The sequence below is a fragment of the Panulirus ornatus genome, chromosome 19, assembly GCF_036320965.1.
Source record: "Panulirus ornatus isolate Po-2019 chromosome 19, ASM3632096v1, whole genome shotgun sequence".
NCBI lineage: Eukaryota > Metazoa > Arthropoda > Malacostraca > Decapoda > Palinuridae > Panulirus > Panulirus ornatus.
The window spans coordinates 26,641,085-26,658,590 of NC_092242.1; the positions used below are offsets into that span (position 1 = coordinate 26,641,085).

General features: G+C 40.8%; 1 protein-coding gene across 1 annotated transcript; it reads right to left on the reverse strand.

Moving 5' to 3' along the window:
• Positions 1–316: 316 nt before the first annotated feature.
• On the reverse strand, positions 317–17,034 carry LOC139755273 (uncharacterized). The gene is made up of 2 exons (XM_071673392.1): positions 16,890–17,034; positions 317–994 (listed from the first exon to the last, which is right to left on the reverse strand). The coding sequence occupies exons 1-2, from the start codon at positions 16,984–16,986 to the stop codon at positions 765–767; spliced, it is 327 nt and encodes a 108-aa protein (XP_071529493.1). The 5' UTR covers positions 16,987–17,034; the 3' UTR covers positions 317–764.
• Between the last annotated feature and the right edge of the window lie 472 nt (positions 17,035–17,506).

A 17,506-nucleotide genomic window follows, 5' to 3' on the forward strand; every position in this document is an offset into this window, starting at 1 on the left:
TTAAGTAACAATTATTTCTTAATAAGCGCAGGAACACTGGTACACATACCATGAGAAACTTCCCAGAATTCTTATATCAGGGTATATCAAACTTCGTCTCCCGCCTTAACAAGACAGCGTCAGTGCCACAACAGTTTGTGGCACAAAACCTTATTTGCCACAGATCAACGTCAGTGTAATGCTTCACGACATATAGAATGACAAAACATAACATCAGTTTTATTGTCCTGTAAAACCAAATACAACAAAAAAATGATCAGAATAATCAGAACTTACTCACCAAAATACAGATCGAAAATCATTAAAATGAGAACCAGATGAATATCATTTTTATTGCATGATAATTAACAATTCATCATCATTAACATCTACTTATTGTACTAACGCATGCAATACAAGTACAAAGACAGATCCACAAATGGTCAGTGTATATCACAAACATGATCGAGAGACAACTTTTCAGAATGTTAGTGAAGTGTTCTTTACTGTGTGTGGCGCACAAGAGTCTGGTTACATTTGAGCCATTAGCAAAGGAAAACTCTTATGAAAATATCAAACAGTTACTGGCTAGTGAACAATTTCACGAGGTACGGAGTAGTTCTCATCATAGTCGTGATATAAGACTTTACGTAAGTAAAATGGGCAACGTGTAACTTGATGAGACGCATTTCATTGTGAAGTTGCTACTGAGTGGACGTGTGAGAGCAGCTTGGGCGTAGTGGCGCTGCTCGCTCACTGATCAGCTGACTCTTCCTGACGTCAGCCTACACGGTAATGCTGGGTGGTGGTGCCTCAGCCTCCTTCTCAGCGGCTGATGGAGCACCTCCGGGAGCAGCTTCGTATGGTGGAGGTTGCTGAGGCGAACTCCCAGCTGGTTGTGTTTGATCGTCCGCTGCTACGGAGTTACTGATTGGCTGGGTTAATACAACTGGCTCGGGTTCCTTCTTTTTGTCTTCTTTCTTCTTCCGACGGTTTGAGCGACGCGTGTATGAGTCTGAAATGAAGAGGAATCGTTAATCAGATGTCTTATATCTACCTTTCTATTGGTGATCTTTAGAAATAAGATCGTGACAAATGGGATGCGAAAGATAAAATGGCTTTAGTGATGCAGAGAGAAGAAAGTATGATGATATCAGGAAACAACGCTTGTGTTGCTTCTCAACATTTCAACAACCAAAAGCTGTAAGAGAATTAAGGGAATTCATGAAAAAAAAAAATATGTCTTCCATATGTTTGCCGACAGTAGATCACACATACGTTCTTAAAGTGAGATGCAGATAGGTTAACAGGTAAACAGATAAACAGAGAGATGGTAGGAATTATACTGCAGTTAAGCAGGCGTACATTATATCAGTACAATTATCACAAAACACATCAGTACTGCGGCCTGTACGTGTGTTTGTCAGCATCATGGTTCCATGACATAGAAACTTGAGATGGTATATGTGTACTAAAGAGAACCCAAGGGTGTCCATCCAGGTAAGGCTATACTGAATTTGATGTGTGTGTGTGTGTGTGTGTGTGTGTGTGTGTGTGTGTGTATGTGTGTGTGTGTTGTCTGTGTGTGTGTGTGTGTGTGTGTGTGTGTATGTGTGTGTGAACTCCATGACGGTGACATCCAGAATATTGAAGCTTTGCATGCATTCTGTGGGGACCCTAAGAATGTGCACATGGGTATCTTTGTTTCTATTTGGTGAAAAAAAATCTATTTCACTTATTGAGAAGTGTAAACGATAATATTTATATATATATATATATATATATATATATATATATATATATATATATATATTTTTTTTTTTCTTTTTTTTTTTTGCCGCTGTGTCCCGCGTTTGCGAGGTAGCGCAAGGAAACAGACGAAAGAAATGGCCCAACCCACCCCCATACACATGTATATACATACGTCCACACACGCAAATATACATACCTACACAGCTTTCCATGGTTTACCCCAGACGCTTCACATGCCTTGATTCAATCCACTGACAGCACGTCAACCCCGGTATACCACATCGCTCCAATTCACTCTATTCCTTGCCCTCCTTTCACCCTCCTGCATGTTCAGGCCCCGATCACACAAAATCTTTTTCACTACATCTTTCCACCTCCAATTTGGTCTCCCTCTTCTCCTCGTTCCCTCCACCTCCGACACATATATCCTCTTGGTCAATCTTTCCTCACTCATTCTCTCCATGTGCCCAAACCATTTCAAAACACCCTCTTCTGCTCTCTCAACCACGCTCTTTTTATTTCCACACATCTCTCTTGGCCTTACGTTACTTACTCGATCAAACCACCTCACACCACACATTGTCCTCAAACATCTCATTTCCAGCACATCCATCCTCTTGCGCACCACTCTATCCATAGCCCACGCCTCGCAACCATAGAACATTGTTGGAACCACTATTCCTTCAAACATACCCATTTTTGCTTTCCGAGATAATGTTCTCGACTTCCACACATTCTTCAAGGCTCCCAGAATTTTCGCCCCCTCCCCCACCACATGATCCACTTCCGCTTCCATGGTTCCATCCGCTGCCAGATCCACTCCCAGATATCTAAAACACTTCACTTCCTCCAGTTTTTCTCCATTCAAACTCACCTCCCAATTGACTTGACCCTCAACCCTGCTGTACCTAATAACCTTGCTCTTATTCACATTTACTCTTAACTTTCTTCTTTCACACACTTTACCAGACTCAGTCACCAGCTTCTGCAGTTTCTCACATGAATCAGCCACCAGCGCTGTATCATCAGCGAACAACAACTGACTCACTTCCCAAGCTCTCTCATCCCCAACAGACTTCATACTTGCCCCTCTTTCCAAAACTCTTGCATTCACCTCCCTAACAACCCCATCCATAAACAAATTAAACAACCATGGAGACATCACACACCCCTGCTGCAAACCTACATTCACTGAGAACCAATCACTTTCCTCTCTTCCTACACGTACACATGCCTTACATCCTCGATAAAAACTTTTCACTGCTTCTAACAACTTGCCTCCCACACCATATATTCTTAATACCTTCCACAGAGCATCTTTATCAACTCTATCATATGCCTTCTCCAGATCTCTAAATGCTACATACAAATCCATTTGCTTTTCTAAGTATTTCTCACATACATTCTTCAAAGCAAACACCTGATCCACACATCCTCTACCACTTCTGAAACCACACTGCTCTTCCCCAATCTGATGCTCTGTACATGCCTTCACCCTCTCAATAAATACCCTCCCATATGATTTACCAGGAATACTCAACAAACTTATACCTCTGTAATTTGAGCACTCACTCTTATCCCCTTTGCCTTTGTACAATGGCACTATGCACGCATTCCGCCAATCCTCAGGCACCTCACCATGAGTCGTACATACATTAAATAACCTTACCAACCAGTCAACAATACAGTCACCCCCTTTTTTAATATATTCCACTGCAATACCATCCAAACCTGCTGCCTTGCCGGCTTTCATCTTCCGCAAAGCTTTTACTACCTCTTCTCTGTTTACCAAATCATTTTCCCTAACCCTCTCACTTTGCACACCACCTCAACCAAAACATATATATCAGCCACTCTATCATCAAACACATTCAACAAACCTTCAAAATACTCACTCCATCTCCTTCTCACATCACCACTGCATGTTATCACCTCCCCATTTGCGCCGTTCACTGAAGTTCCCATTTGCTCCCTTGTCTTACGCATATATATATATATATATATATATATATATATATATATATATATATATATATATATATATATATATATATATATTTTTTTTTTTTTTTTTGCTTTGTCGCTGTCTCCCGCGTTTGCGAGGTAGCGCAAGGAAACAGACGAAAGAAATGGCCCAACCCATCCCCATACACATGTATATACATACGTCCACACACGCAAATATACATACCTACACAGCTTTCCATGGTTTACCCCAGACGCTTCACATGCCCTGATTCAATCCACTGACAGCACGTCAACCCCGGTATACCACATCGCTCCAATTCACTCTATTCCTTGCCCTCCTTTCACCCTCCTGCATGTTCAGGCCCCGATCACACAAAATCTTTTTCACTCCATCTTTCCACCTCCAATTTGGTCTCCCTCTTCTCCTCGTTCCCTCCACCTCCGACACATATATCCTCTTGGTCAATCTTTCCTCACTCATTCTCTCCATTTGCCCAAACCATTTCAAAACATCCTCTTCTGCTCTCTCAACCACGCTCTTTTTATTTCCACACATCTCTCTTACCCTTACGTTACTTACTCCATCAAACCACCTCACACCACACATTGTCCTCAAACATCTCATTTCCAGCACATCCATCCTCCTGCGCACAACTCTATCCATAGCCCACGCCTCGCAACCATACAACATTGTTGGAACCACTATTCCTTCAAACATACCCATTTTTGCTTTCCGAGATAATGTTCTCGACTTCCACACATTCTTCAAGGCTCCCAGAATTTTCGCCCCCTCCTCCACCCTATGATCCACTTCCGCTTCCATGGTTCCATCCGCTGCCAGATCCACTCCCAGATATCTAAAACACTTCACTTCCTCCATTTTTTCTCCATTCAAACTCACCTCCCAATTGACTTGACCCTCAACCCTACTGTACCTAATAACCTTGCTCTTTTTCACATTTACTCTTAACTTTCTTCTTTCACACACTTTACCAAACTCAGTCACCAGCTTCTGCAGTTTCTTACATGAATCAGCCACCAGCGCTGTATCATCAGCGAACAACAACTGACTCACTTCCCAAGCTCTCTCATCCCCAAAAGACTTCATACTTGCCCCTCTTTCCAAAACTCTTGCATTCACCTCCCTAACAACCCATCCATAAACAAATTAAACAACCATGGAGACATCACACACCCCTGCCGCAAACCTACATTCACTGAGAACCAATCACTTTCCTCTCTTCCTACACGTACACATGCCTTACATCCTCGATAAAAACTTTTCAGTGCTTCTAACAACTTGCCTCCCACACCATATATTCTTAAAACCTTCCACAGAGGGTCTCTGTCAACTCTATCATATGCCTTCTCCGGATCCATAAATGCTACATACAAATCCATTTGTTTTTCTAAGTATTTCTCACATACTTTCTTCAAAGCAAACACCTGATCCACACATCCTCTACCACTTCTGAAACCACACTGCTCTTCCCCAATCTGATGCTCTGTACATGCCTTCACCCTCTCAATCAATACCCTCCCATATAATTTACCAGGAATACTCAACAAACTTATACCTCTGTAATTTGAGCACTCACTCTTATCCCCTTTGCCTTTGTACAATGGCACTATGCACGCATTCCGCCAATCCTCAGGCACCTCACCATGAGTCATACATACATTAAATAACCTTGCCAACCAGTCAACAATACAGTCACCCCCTTTTTTAATAAATTCCACTGCAATACCATCCAAACCTGCTGCCTTGCCGGCTTTCATCTTCCGCAAAGCTTTTACTACCTCTTCTCTGTTTACCAAATCATTTTCCCTAACCCTCTCACTTTGCACACCACCTCGACCAAAACACCCTATATCTGCCACTCTATCATCAAACACATTCAACAAACCTTCAAAATACTCACTCCATCTCCTTCTCTCATCACCACTACTTGCTATCACCTCCCCATTTGCGCCCTTCACTGAAGTTCCCATTTGCTCCCTTGTCTTGCGCACTTTATTTACCTCCTTCCAGAACATCTTTTTATTCTCCCTAAAATTTAATGATACTCTCTCACCCCAACTCTCATTTGCCCTTTTTTTCACCTCTTGCACCTTTCTCTTGACCTCCTGTCTCTTTCTTTTATACATCTCCCACTCAATTGCATTTTTCCCTGCAAAAATCGTCCAAATGCCTCTCTCTTCTCTTTCACTAATACTCTTACTTCTTCATCCCACCACTCACTACCCTTTCTAATCAACCCATCTCCCACTCTTCTCATGCCACAAGCATCTTTTGCGCAATCCATCACTGATTCCCTAAATACATCCCATTCCTCCCCCACTCCCCTTACTTCCATTGTTCTCACCTTTTTCCATTCTGTACTCAGTCTCTCCTGGTACTTCCTCACACAAGTCTCCTTCCCAAGCTCACTTACTCTCACCACCCTCTTCATCCTAACATTCACTCTTCTTTTCTGAAAACCCATACAAATCTTCACCTTAGCCTCCAAAAGATAATGATCAGACATCCCTTCAGTTGCACCTCTCAGCACATTAACATCCAAAAGTCTCTCTTTCGCGCGCCTGTCAATTAACACGTTATCCAATAACGCTCTCTGGCCATCTCTCCTACTTACGTAAGTATACTTATGTATATCTCGCTTTTTAAACCAGGTATTCCCAATCATCAGTCCTTTTTCAGCACATAAATCTATAAGCTCTTCACCATTTCCATTTACAACACTGAACACCCCATGTATACCAATTATTCCCTCAACTGCCACATTACTCACCTTTGCATTCAAATCATGAAATTTGAACTTACATGCATTTAAGTTTTGATAGGTTATATATATATGTCTATCAGGTGGTAGAGTGTCCCGCAGTGTATCGAGACAGACTTCTCCAGAACTTTTTTAAAGGGGAAGTAAATGTTATAGTTGTGTTACTGGAGTGATAGTTTTCATACATGGTGCTTTGACAAGAAAATAGTGAAATTGGAAAAAATGTAGCTTAGACATTGAAGCTTATTGATACAGTGGTTAAATTGATGAGAACTACTATTGACGTTTGTGTAAATAAATTATACATTTCCTTCTTACATAGCCAGAGGTTGAACCAGTATGTGACATTCATTTTTCATTTCATTTCAAGCTAGAAGTTTCAGTTTTCTAAATTGTTTCTTACATTTTTCATATATATATATATGTATGTGTGCGTGTGTGTGTGTATGTGCGTATGTGTGTGTATGTGTGTGTATGTGTATATATATATATATATATATATATATATATATATATATATATATATATATATATATATATTATCCCTAGGGAATAGGGGTGAAAGAATACTTCCCACGCATTCCTCGCGTGTCGTAGAAAGCGACTAGAGGGAACGGGAGCGGGGGGGCCAGAAATCCTCCCCTCCTTGTACTTTTTTAACTTTCTAAAATGGGAAACAGAAGAAGGAGTCACGCGGGGAGTGCTCATCCTCCTCGAAGGCTCAGATTGGGGTGCCTAAATGTGTATGGATGTAACCAAGATGTGAAAAAGGAGAGATAGGTAGTATGTTTGAGGAAAGGAACCTGGATGTTTTGGCTCTGAGTGAAACGAAGCTCAAGGGTAAAGGGGAAGAGTGGTTTGGGAAGGTCTTGGGAGTAAAGTCAGGGGTTAGTGAGAAGACAAGAGCAAGGGAAGGAGTAGCAATGCTCCTGAAACAGGAGTTGTGGGAGTGTGTGATAGAATGTAAGAAAGTAAATTCTCGATTAATATGGGTAAAACTGAAAGTTGATGGAGAGAGATGGGTGATCATTGGTGCATATGCACCTGGGCATGAGAAGAAAGATCATGAGAGGCAAGTGTTTTGGGAGCAGCTGAATGAGTGTGTTAGTGGTTTTGATGCACGAGACCGGGTTATATATATATATATATATATATATATATATATATATATATATATATATATATATATATATATATATATATATATATATATATATATATATATATATTGGAAAAAATGAAATACTGATTCATCCCCAGCGAAGCCTGGTACATTAACAGTTTTAACGTGATCAGAAAATAACTTTCTACATGTCTTACAATCTAATAAGTCAGGGTCAGTTTTCGCCAAAATGTTGTCAAAAGAAGGTAAAGTGTTTCTTTTATTTACCATTATTTTTTGCTTAATTTAGTGAAACATTTCCCCAATTCCTTCCCCTAAATTCTATTTGTGTTTATATTCTATGTTTACTCTTCTCTTTTTGTGTTTACAGTGAGGCAAGTGAGTGTTGACCGGTGTTTCTGGTGTTGCTGGACCACTGCTACATCTCACGAAGGCTGGTTGGACAGAATTGTGAGCCCAGTTAACAGTTGACCGCAGGAGAACTCAACCCAGCTTAGTACGGCCGGCCGGCCCTACTCTGGGGCGCTTTTCTGTCTGATCAGCTGCCTCGTAAGGTGTTACAAGTACCTTTTGTGTGGGGTGGTACGTCACCCCAGAATCTGGGGTCTACCCCCACTGGTATGGACTCTTACAAGCCAACCACTACTCCCGTAGTGGGTAGTGGTGGTAACCGACCCACGCTGGACATAAAGTCCAAAAATGCAGAATTTGTAATGTGACTTGCGACCGGTTCAACAACTCTAGCTTCCCTCAACCCCTTCCTCATCAAGACTGATGGCCAGCCAAGCTGGTGCTGTTGAGATGGCAAGGAAACTTGCTAGTGGTGACCTTCTTGTCAAAGTCAAGTCATCAAATCAAGTTGCAATCTTACTTAATCTGAGAAAGTTCCATTCTTATGATGTTGTGGCTTCCATTCAGGTGACCATGAACTCATGCAGAGGAGTAATCTTGTGTCCTGATGTCATGGGCATGAGTGAGGACGACTTAGTGAAGGAACTTACAGACGAGGAAGTGATCGCTGCTCGATTTATTACAAAACTTATTGACGGCGAGCCACGAACAACCCCCCTGATCACTATAACATTCGGAAAATCCAAATTGCCAAAAGACATTGCCGTAGGTTAGGGTAGCTGTGAGACCTTACATACCAAACCCCTTGCGATGTTTTATATGCCAAAGGTTTGGTCACGGTGAAAAGTCTTGTACTCTTTCATCTCGATGTGGAAAGTGTGCCAGCGAGGACCATGTTGCTGACAATTGTACGGCCAAGGTGGTACTATACATTAACTGTGGAGGCAACCACCGAAGCTTGTACCGAGAATGTCCTCGGTACAAGTTTGAGAAGGAAGTCTGCGCAGTTAAGGCAAACGAGAACATTTCACATGGTGAAGCAAGGAAGAGCGTGAAGGAGACTCACGAGACTCCCAAACCCAATGAGTCCTATGCTATGGCATTGAAATATAAGCCGGTTATGGTCACCATTGCCACGCAGACAACGCGAACTACTGAACCACGACCCACCACTCCAGACGAACCCATAACGATTTAGACCGATACTGACACTGACTGACGATAATAATGAAAAAGACTCGTACTCAAAAGCCACCTGCTCTGTTCGACCTAAAATGTGAAAGAAGACAAGACAAATTTTGTAAAACTTTCAAAAGAAACTATCGCACGTCGTCGTTCCTGTGGCTCCAGTGAGGAGGTCTTCCTCGATGATTAAGTCTTCCTCGGTGAAATCGATGGACGACAATACCGTCCCCACTATCAGGAGCTGATCCCGTGCCCCTTTGGACTCGTCCAAGTCCAAAAAGAGGGTTCACAAAGATGGCCGGCTGAAGAAATCTTAAACCAACGAGTTCAGTATCATTCAGTAGAATTGTAGAGGTCTTAGGAATAAGCAATCATAACTGTCACTGTTGCTTGCATTATATAGACCATCCGTTATTTGTCGCAGACTGTGATGTTTTAGATAACTATCACCCGTTTAGAAAACATGAAGATCATGGGGTAGCCATTTATGTACACCAAGGCTTACCCCATACAGGAGCGACTTTAAATTCTACTCTAAAAGCTGTCTCATGTAGAGTAAAATCTAATATCACGTACTTGGCCATTTGTTCAATTTCCTGTCCCGGTTCCATGCACTTGATGATGATGAGTTTACTTTCTTTTCAGTCAGTTATCCCACACAAAACTAATTCTTGAAGACTTCAACAATGATCATTATCAGTGGGGAAGTATTCGGGCAAACTCTCGTGGGAAACCAATGGTAAATCATATCATCAATTCTAATCTCTCTCTTCTGAACGATGGTAGTGGAACTCGTGTAAATGATCGGCCAGGAAACATCTCAGCCATCGACCTACCTTTGTCATCCCCAGATATACTAAATGACATCACCTGGGGTACTTATGACGACTCCTTGGGAAGTGAACACTTCCCAATCTGTCTTTCTCATACATGCGACAATATCATCAGACCGTCTCCGTTTAGATTTAATCATAAGAAAGCAGACTTGGGGTCATTCTCAAGGCAAGCCGTCCTAGATATATCCGGAGATGACATTGACACAAAAGTCAATAATGTAACCAATACCATCCTCAGGGCTGCTGAGGCCTCTATTCATAAGATCCCTACACTATCCACAAAGCATAGAGTTCCTTGGTGGACACCAGATTGACGAAATGCACTACGTGAGCGCAATAGGAGATACAGGATTGTCGACAAAGATCCCTCAGATAATAACTTCATTACAGATAAACAAGCGAGGGTTCAGGCAAGAAGAACAATACGACAAGCCCAAAGAGACTCCTGGCGTGGCTTTGCTTCAACTGTCAATAAAGACACACCCAGCATTCACGTCTGGTCCACAATAAAGACACACCCAGCAGTCACGTCTGGTCCACAATAAAGACACACCCAGCAGTCACGTCTGGTCCACAATAAAGACACACCCAGCAGTCACGTCTGGTCCACAATCAAGAAGATGACAAAAAAAGAAAAAAAACTTACCTCGCAAGACGGTACAACAGACGACCCAGTTGACAGCTAACGTTATCGCCAAGAGATTCTCAGACATAAGTAGCTCGGCCAATTACGATCGACGGTTTTTACACATTACGAACGTCAGGTCGAGCAGACAGTGATTGACTTTGCCACAGAAGATGAAAATATACCTTACAATAATGCATTTACCCTTAAGGAATTACTTCTTGTCCTGAAATCCTGTAAAAGTTCCAGCCCAGGACCCAGCGGGATAACCTACGAGATGATTCAACATCTTAGTCAGGCTAATCTGAGTAAGCTGTTAGCATTGTACAATGAGATTTGGGCGTCTAGAACGTTTGTAAACTCATGACAATTTGCACACGTCATCCCCATCCCAAAAGGTTCTGGACGCCTTACGAACATCAATTCGTTTCGACCTATTGCATTGACGAGCTGCATTTGCAAGGTCATGGAAACAATGGTTAATAAAAGGCTTATTTTTCTTTATTAGAATCGCAGAACTTATCAAATGATCAACAGTGTGCATTCCATAAACACAGAGGCACAATGGATCATTTAATAAATTTAGAACATAACATGTCAGACACTTTATAAAGATTCTTAATTGCAATTTTTTTAGATTTGGTAAAAGCCTTTGACATTACATGGCGTAACGGAATCTTAAACAAACTTGATGCTATTGGTTTAAGAGGTTCTTTCCCTATTTTTGTTCGAAATCTTTTACCCGACAGAACATTTGCTGTCAAGATTGCTGCATCTAACGTAATCTCAGACATATTTGTCAAAGAAAATGTGATGCCGCAAGGCAGCGTTCTGAGCCCATTATCTACTATTGTAATTAATGATATTCTGTCTCCAGCTTCCGTCCCTCGAAATCATATATATTCACTTACTGCTGATGATTGTGCAATATGGCACTCCTCGCCTAATGCACAATTTTCGGCTGTGCGGGTTTAAGTTGCACTTGACTTCGTTCAATGTTGGGCGCTCCAGTGAGGATTTAAGTTTTCACCAGCTAAAAGTGTTGTTTTTACTCATGAAAATAAAATCACGAATCTGTAGCTGAAATTAGACAACAATCCGATTCCCTTTTGCAATAACGTAAGATTTCTTGGATTAAACTTTGACCGAAGCTTAAAATGGAAAAAGCATACAGATTATTTGATTATATATTGCAATAAAAGGTTAAATATTCTTAGAAGTAAACTAGACTATGGCTCTCAGGTGTATCCTTCGGCGAGCGACTATACACTGAGAAGGTTGGATGTGTAAGAGAATAAATGCCTGCGAATGTGTCTTGAGCTCTGTCATGTACCAGGGTTCCACTCTCCGGCTGCGTCGAGATGAAATGACGTTAAAGTGTGGTATTGTGATGACCAGAAGACACTACTGCCTGTCGCCTGGCACAACAATATGAACGGTTCGTCGATAGAGGCGTCAGGTCCCTGGCCCTCAAAATACACTTCCTCAGTGAGAATTCTGGTCTGAACGTGCAAGAAGTGGACACTCTGGTTAGAAATAAACAACCTCCCTGGGAGCAGTCAAGAATAAAAACTAAGACCAACTGGCTCCCTGTGGCGAAAAGGAAGGCACTGGAGAGTGAGGTACACCAGCGATTCCGTCATGTCATCATGGATCATTCATCATATGTCCACTTCTACACAGATGGCTCCAAGGCAGGTGAATGTGTGGGTGCAAGTGTGTGGTCGAACGAGTCTTCTCTTCGGTACAGGCTACTGAACCATACAACTGTTTTCTGAGCGGAATTATTTGTTATTGATAAGGACACAGATTATATAATATAATTCATATTAAATCAGTAATTTTTACCGATTCGTTGTCAACTCTTAAAGCTATAAACTCTGGTTATACTGAGTCAAATGAGAATCAGAGCAACATCATTAATAAGCTAAACTCGTGTAATAAAGATATCATCTTGATTTGAGTGCCTGGTGGGTCATCACAACATGAACAGGCAGACCGGTTGGCTAAGTCGACCTCTGAATTCGAGGAGGTCGTTGCGATCACTCGGGAGCTGGGCTCCTGCCTTTCCTTGGGAAAGAATTCAATGTTTCTTCTATGGCAAAGTCAGTGGACCAGCCTGACTATACCAAGAAAATATAAAACACAAGTAGCGGACTGGACGACCTCGTACAGGAAGAATAGAAGAAAGGAAGTCGTCCCAGCCCGTCTACGTCTCAACTACACATACAACACCCACCTACAACCCTATATCAAGCGAAACTTTCCAGCAAGATGCGAAACCTGCCAAACCAATTTGACAACAGACCATCTTCTCATACAGTGTACAAAGTACCGTGAAACCAGGAAGAGTCTGACAAATTTTATCAAGAACAAGAAAACAAACTTCACCATATACAATCTCCTTGGTGACAATGTCAACAAATTATCTTTCTCAAGGAGACGGAAATAATCAAAATGATATTAGGTGGTTTTTTGGTTCGACTCTGTACCGGAGCTGGTTTCGGTGTGTGGCTGCCTTCGCTTTGGGCTGGTTGTGTAGTGGGCGAAGCAATTTGCTCAATTATGCTGCTGGCCCGGAACAGGGGTAGGTCAGCTGACGAGTTGCCGGTGTTAATATTTCATGATTTATATATATGTTTCATGCTAAGGTAAAGGACTATCTCTAATCTATCCTATTTTTTCGCAGTCTTTCTGGCAGCTGCACCAGTGGATGTTGTGCCGACTGGATGGTGTTTGCTGCCACTTAACACAATACCCACTTACCAAATTTTCTTCCAACATCTATAATTCTTTCCCCTATAGGACTAGATGGGGTTTATAAGTGTTAATATAATTATCATGTTGGAACTTTATACAGTCAAAAATCAAAGAGGGTTGCATGCCTAATGACCTTTCTTTTGGGTCGCTGGCCGTTAAACCAAACCAAACAAAAAACTCGATATTGAGTTAACGTTGTCTCCTACAAGTGGACAGCCCACATACTTTCTTCTTTCAGTGTATTTCCATTTCTGATCTTGTAAATTCTTCCGTTCACACTTCTTCCTTACCGTCCAGTTTGTCTCTACCATATCTCAGTTTAACTTTGATTACCAACAGCAACTTGTGATGCCACTGAGGTACATGATCAACAACTTCGTTTTCTATTTCATATAACAGCGGAGACTGTTACAGATCCATACTCGTTCAACAACACTGGGATACAGATATGAACAAATACAGAAATAAGGTGAAAGTTCGCAATAAGATCTTTAATTTTGTTTCTTTAGGCTGAATTAGGTGGCAAAGCTGATACTGATTTTTTATGGTATCTAAATCCAAATTTGTTTCAATCTGTCGTGTCTGCTCTACAAACTGGGTTCAAGGTTACATCAAAATTAACACATGACATCACTCTACCCAGCACAAGACACTTTATTTCATTTTTTTTACACGTATGATATAAACTATTTGCCACTATATAGCCCTATACATGAAAGTTGAATTATAATTTGCATTTATTCCCAACACATATTTCAAAGTATCTGTTCAACATTAGAATGGATGATGGTATTTTTAACATCCGTTTTTCGTCAGGCTTCACGAAAAAACTGTCCAGGCATATTAAGGCCGACCTCAATAATCGAACCGGTAAGTTTAAAAACAAGTTCTGGCCGTCCCCAACACTAGAATCGGGCAAGAGGCCGAAAACACATTTTACTGCTTAGGATCTGCTATTTACTGTTAAGAAATGCCCACCTTATTAGGGTTGGCAGCCCTGAGTGTCTCAGGGAGGGAAGCAGGTTCGCTCCACAAAATCTCAATGGTAAAAACATGATTTATAAAAAAATGATTTAAATATTTGAATATCTCTCAAAAGGAACCAAAAATATTTAATTCTGCGTATCTTTTAAGATTATATGAAACATTTTTTTTATAAAAAAAGCGATGAACATTATTTTCAGCCAGTGTTAACAAATTACACAAAATCAAATTCAAATGACAAGAATACCAAGGTTAGGATGATGCTAATTCCTTCGAGTATCGAGTAAAAAGCAACGCTTCTTAAAAGTAGACCATAGAGTATTTATTCAAAGTAAAATAATGCACGATCCCGCAAGCGTATCCAGCTGACAAAAAGACTAGGTGGCATCAACCACCGACATACGCAAACCAGCTTGTGAAGTGAGACAATCCTGTTGCCAGGTAAAACTATTTGGTTTGTAACATTACACTTTTAATTTCCATGTATCTTTTAATTCACCGTCTTTGTGCACACATCTGTGTGACTGAAAATGGACACACGAGTGGTCATTTTAATCTTTAAGTTCCATCACATCAGACACTCGCCTTTACACAGATGCCACATTATGATGCTGTATTTATTTTTGTTTTTCAAGACTTTCCAGCACTGTTTATCAAGCCATATGGATTTTTTAATAATTGAATTACAGGAATGTTCATCCTCATATAGACTGAAGACAGAGTATTACAAGCATAACACATAAGGGCGTTATTGATGGTGGTACTCCCCAACCCCAGCCAGAGTGAGTTTGCAGCAACAGCCGCTGAATTTACTGAGTGAGACCTGAAATACGGATAGATATAGTGGGTGTGGCGCTTACCGTGAGAGAGAGAGAGAGAGCTGCATTCTTGGTTGGAAACTGACACAGGTCAATAAAACAACTATTTACTGGCATCAATGCATGTCAGTAAACAAACATGTAAGAACGCTCAGCATGCAATATTCAATCGGTCCGGTCTACTATTGGCTTCATTCAGTTTTCCGAAGCTGCGATAACAATAAAAAACGCTGGCCTGTTAAACAGAGTGAGACAAAAACTAGTAAGTTAATACATTTTTTTTTTTGTCGGAGCGTTTACGTTAAATTTGAATCTGGCGTTGTCAAAGAAAATGTCAAAAAACGGCATCTGTTGTGCAAAAGGGGGACTTGGCATCTGCTCAATTTTCATTTGAAGGCCACACATGTACCAGTTGGTAGGTTCTAACGAAATTGATACTAATGGATTTCTTACAATGTACAGAGTGGATACAAAGTGGGGCATTTTCGGCATAGCACCTCCTATCCTGTCACCTTTAAGTTCTTGTACAATGGACAGGGTTCTGAATCAGAGGGAAATTGTTGGGTAAAAATACTACGTTAACAACTGAGAGTAACGAGTGAAACTCCAGCAAATAGGGAGTGAATAGGAGCGAGGCCTGCGACACTCCGATGTCATTTTGTGTTCTAGCTCACACGGACGGGCATGGGAACAGTGAACATCTTGCAAACGGCTGACAAGAAAATCACTTGGCACCTGTCCGGATTCTATAGTGCTAATTCGGTTCAGATATCGATGCACAAATAAGTTCAAGAAAACTGAGAGATGGTGATATAAAGAATCTAAATGACGGCTGTATGATTTCCCCGCCTGTCTTATCATAAGTAAAGTGAAGTGTCTTCCTGTTTAAAATGCTCCAAAATGCCAAGCTGGTAAAATCGTACTCTTCGCACACCTCACTCGTGATTTGCCAGAAATGATGCCAAAATTTACGTTACTGTTCATAAAGAAATGAGTTTCAATATCACTGGAAAGAAATAAATATCAGTCAATGGAATGACAATAATTTCCCATTGTTCACCAAAAGGGATAGGCTCTGTACGATCATAGTCTGTAACACAAAACGTAAACAAGACAACAATTCCTGAAAGTATCGAATCCTATCGAAAGAAATATCAAAGCTTATTTACAGAGACCTAAACCCTGTCTAGATAACACATTATCACGTTTATTTATAAGTTTACGAAATGTTTCCCTCTCGTGACTTATAGCAGATGCTGTAAAAAAAAAAATTCTCGGTAAGTTTCATAGCAAATAATGGACCCCACCTTTAAATCGACTGTATACCTTCTCATTAAACCCAATGGCAAATTTACGTGTTGTGTGCAATCTTATATGTAACTGGGCTTCATATCTTAACATTATTTAATCTTATTTCCTCTATCCCTAATTAATGTAACTGTAACTAGTTATTTAGTATCGAGAGATCATTCTTGGGAGAAAAAAATACATCTTAAAAAAAGGATAGTATTAACATAATTCCTAGTTACACTTCGCAGACAGTAAAAAACAAAGAAGCAGGGAAGTAGATACACGGTACGTTACGCCTTCCAACGTGCACCATGCAAGTGCCAGGATAAATTCACAGACGATGACGATGAGATTTTTTTTTTTTTTTTTGAGATGGAACGGGCAGCTGAGTTCCTATTAACGTTATATATACCCTAGCCTGAGCCCGGTACCCACCGTCGTAGCAGCACAAGTAGCAGGCATCACAGTCATCACACTCACAGTCGCCACAATCACAGTCGCCACAATCACCGTCACAATCAATATCGCTCATTTTGACAGAGCTGCTGTATCTTCACAGTTGGCGAACGTTAATATAACTAACCTGGGTTTCCCGGGATGACTGGGCCACTGAGAACGCGCGCAACAAAGACAAACGAACAAACGCCGAAACCCTAATGTAATGGCGTGTTCTTACCAGATAAGATATGAATCGATTTGTATTGTATGTAGCTTTGCTGCCTGTTGGAATTGTAAAACCGAAAATCTTGGGGACCGAACATGTACGTGCAAAAGGACGAGAAAGCATATTTTATAAGTAAAACGAGTTAAGTTAGCAGTGAACCTTCTTTAAATCAATTATATATCTCAAATAAGCGAGATTCATTGGTAAAGTTGCTAATAATTATCAGTAGTACTAACAGAAATTCTGAAACTATCTCAATAACATATGTCAAGTTCTTAAAGAAAGTAAATTAAGATAATATAAATTTGGTTACGACGAAAGAGTTGCCACATCGTGCTAGACATCCATAGTACAATCCTACCCGCATCGGCAGCGACCATATACGATA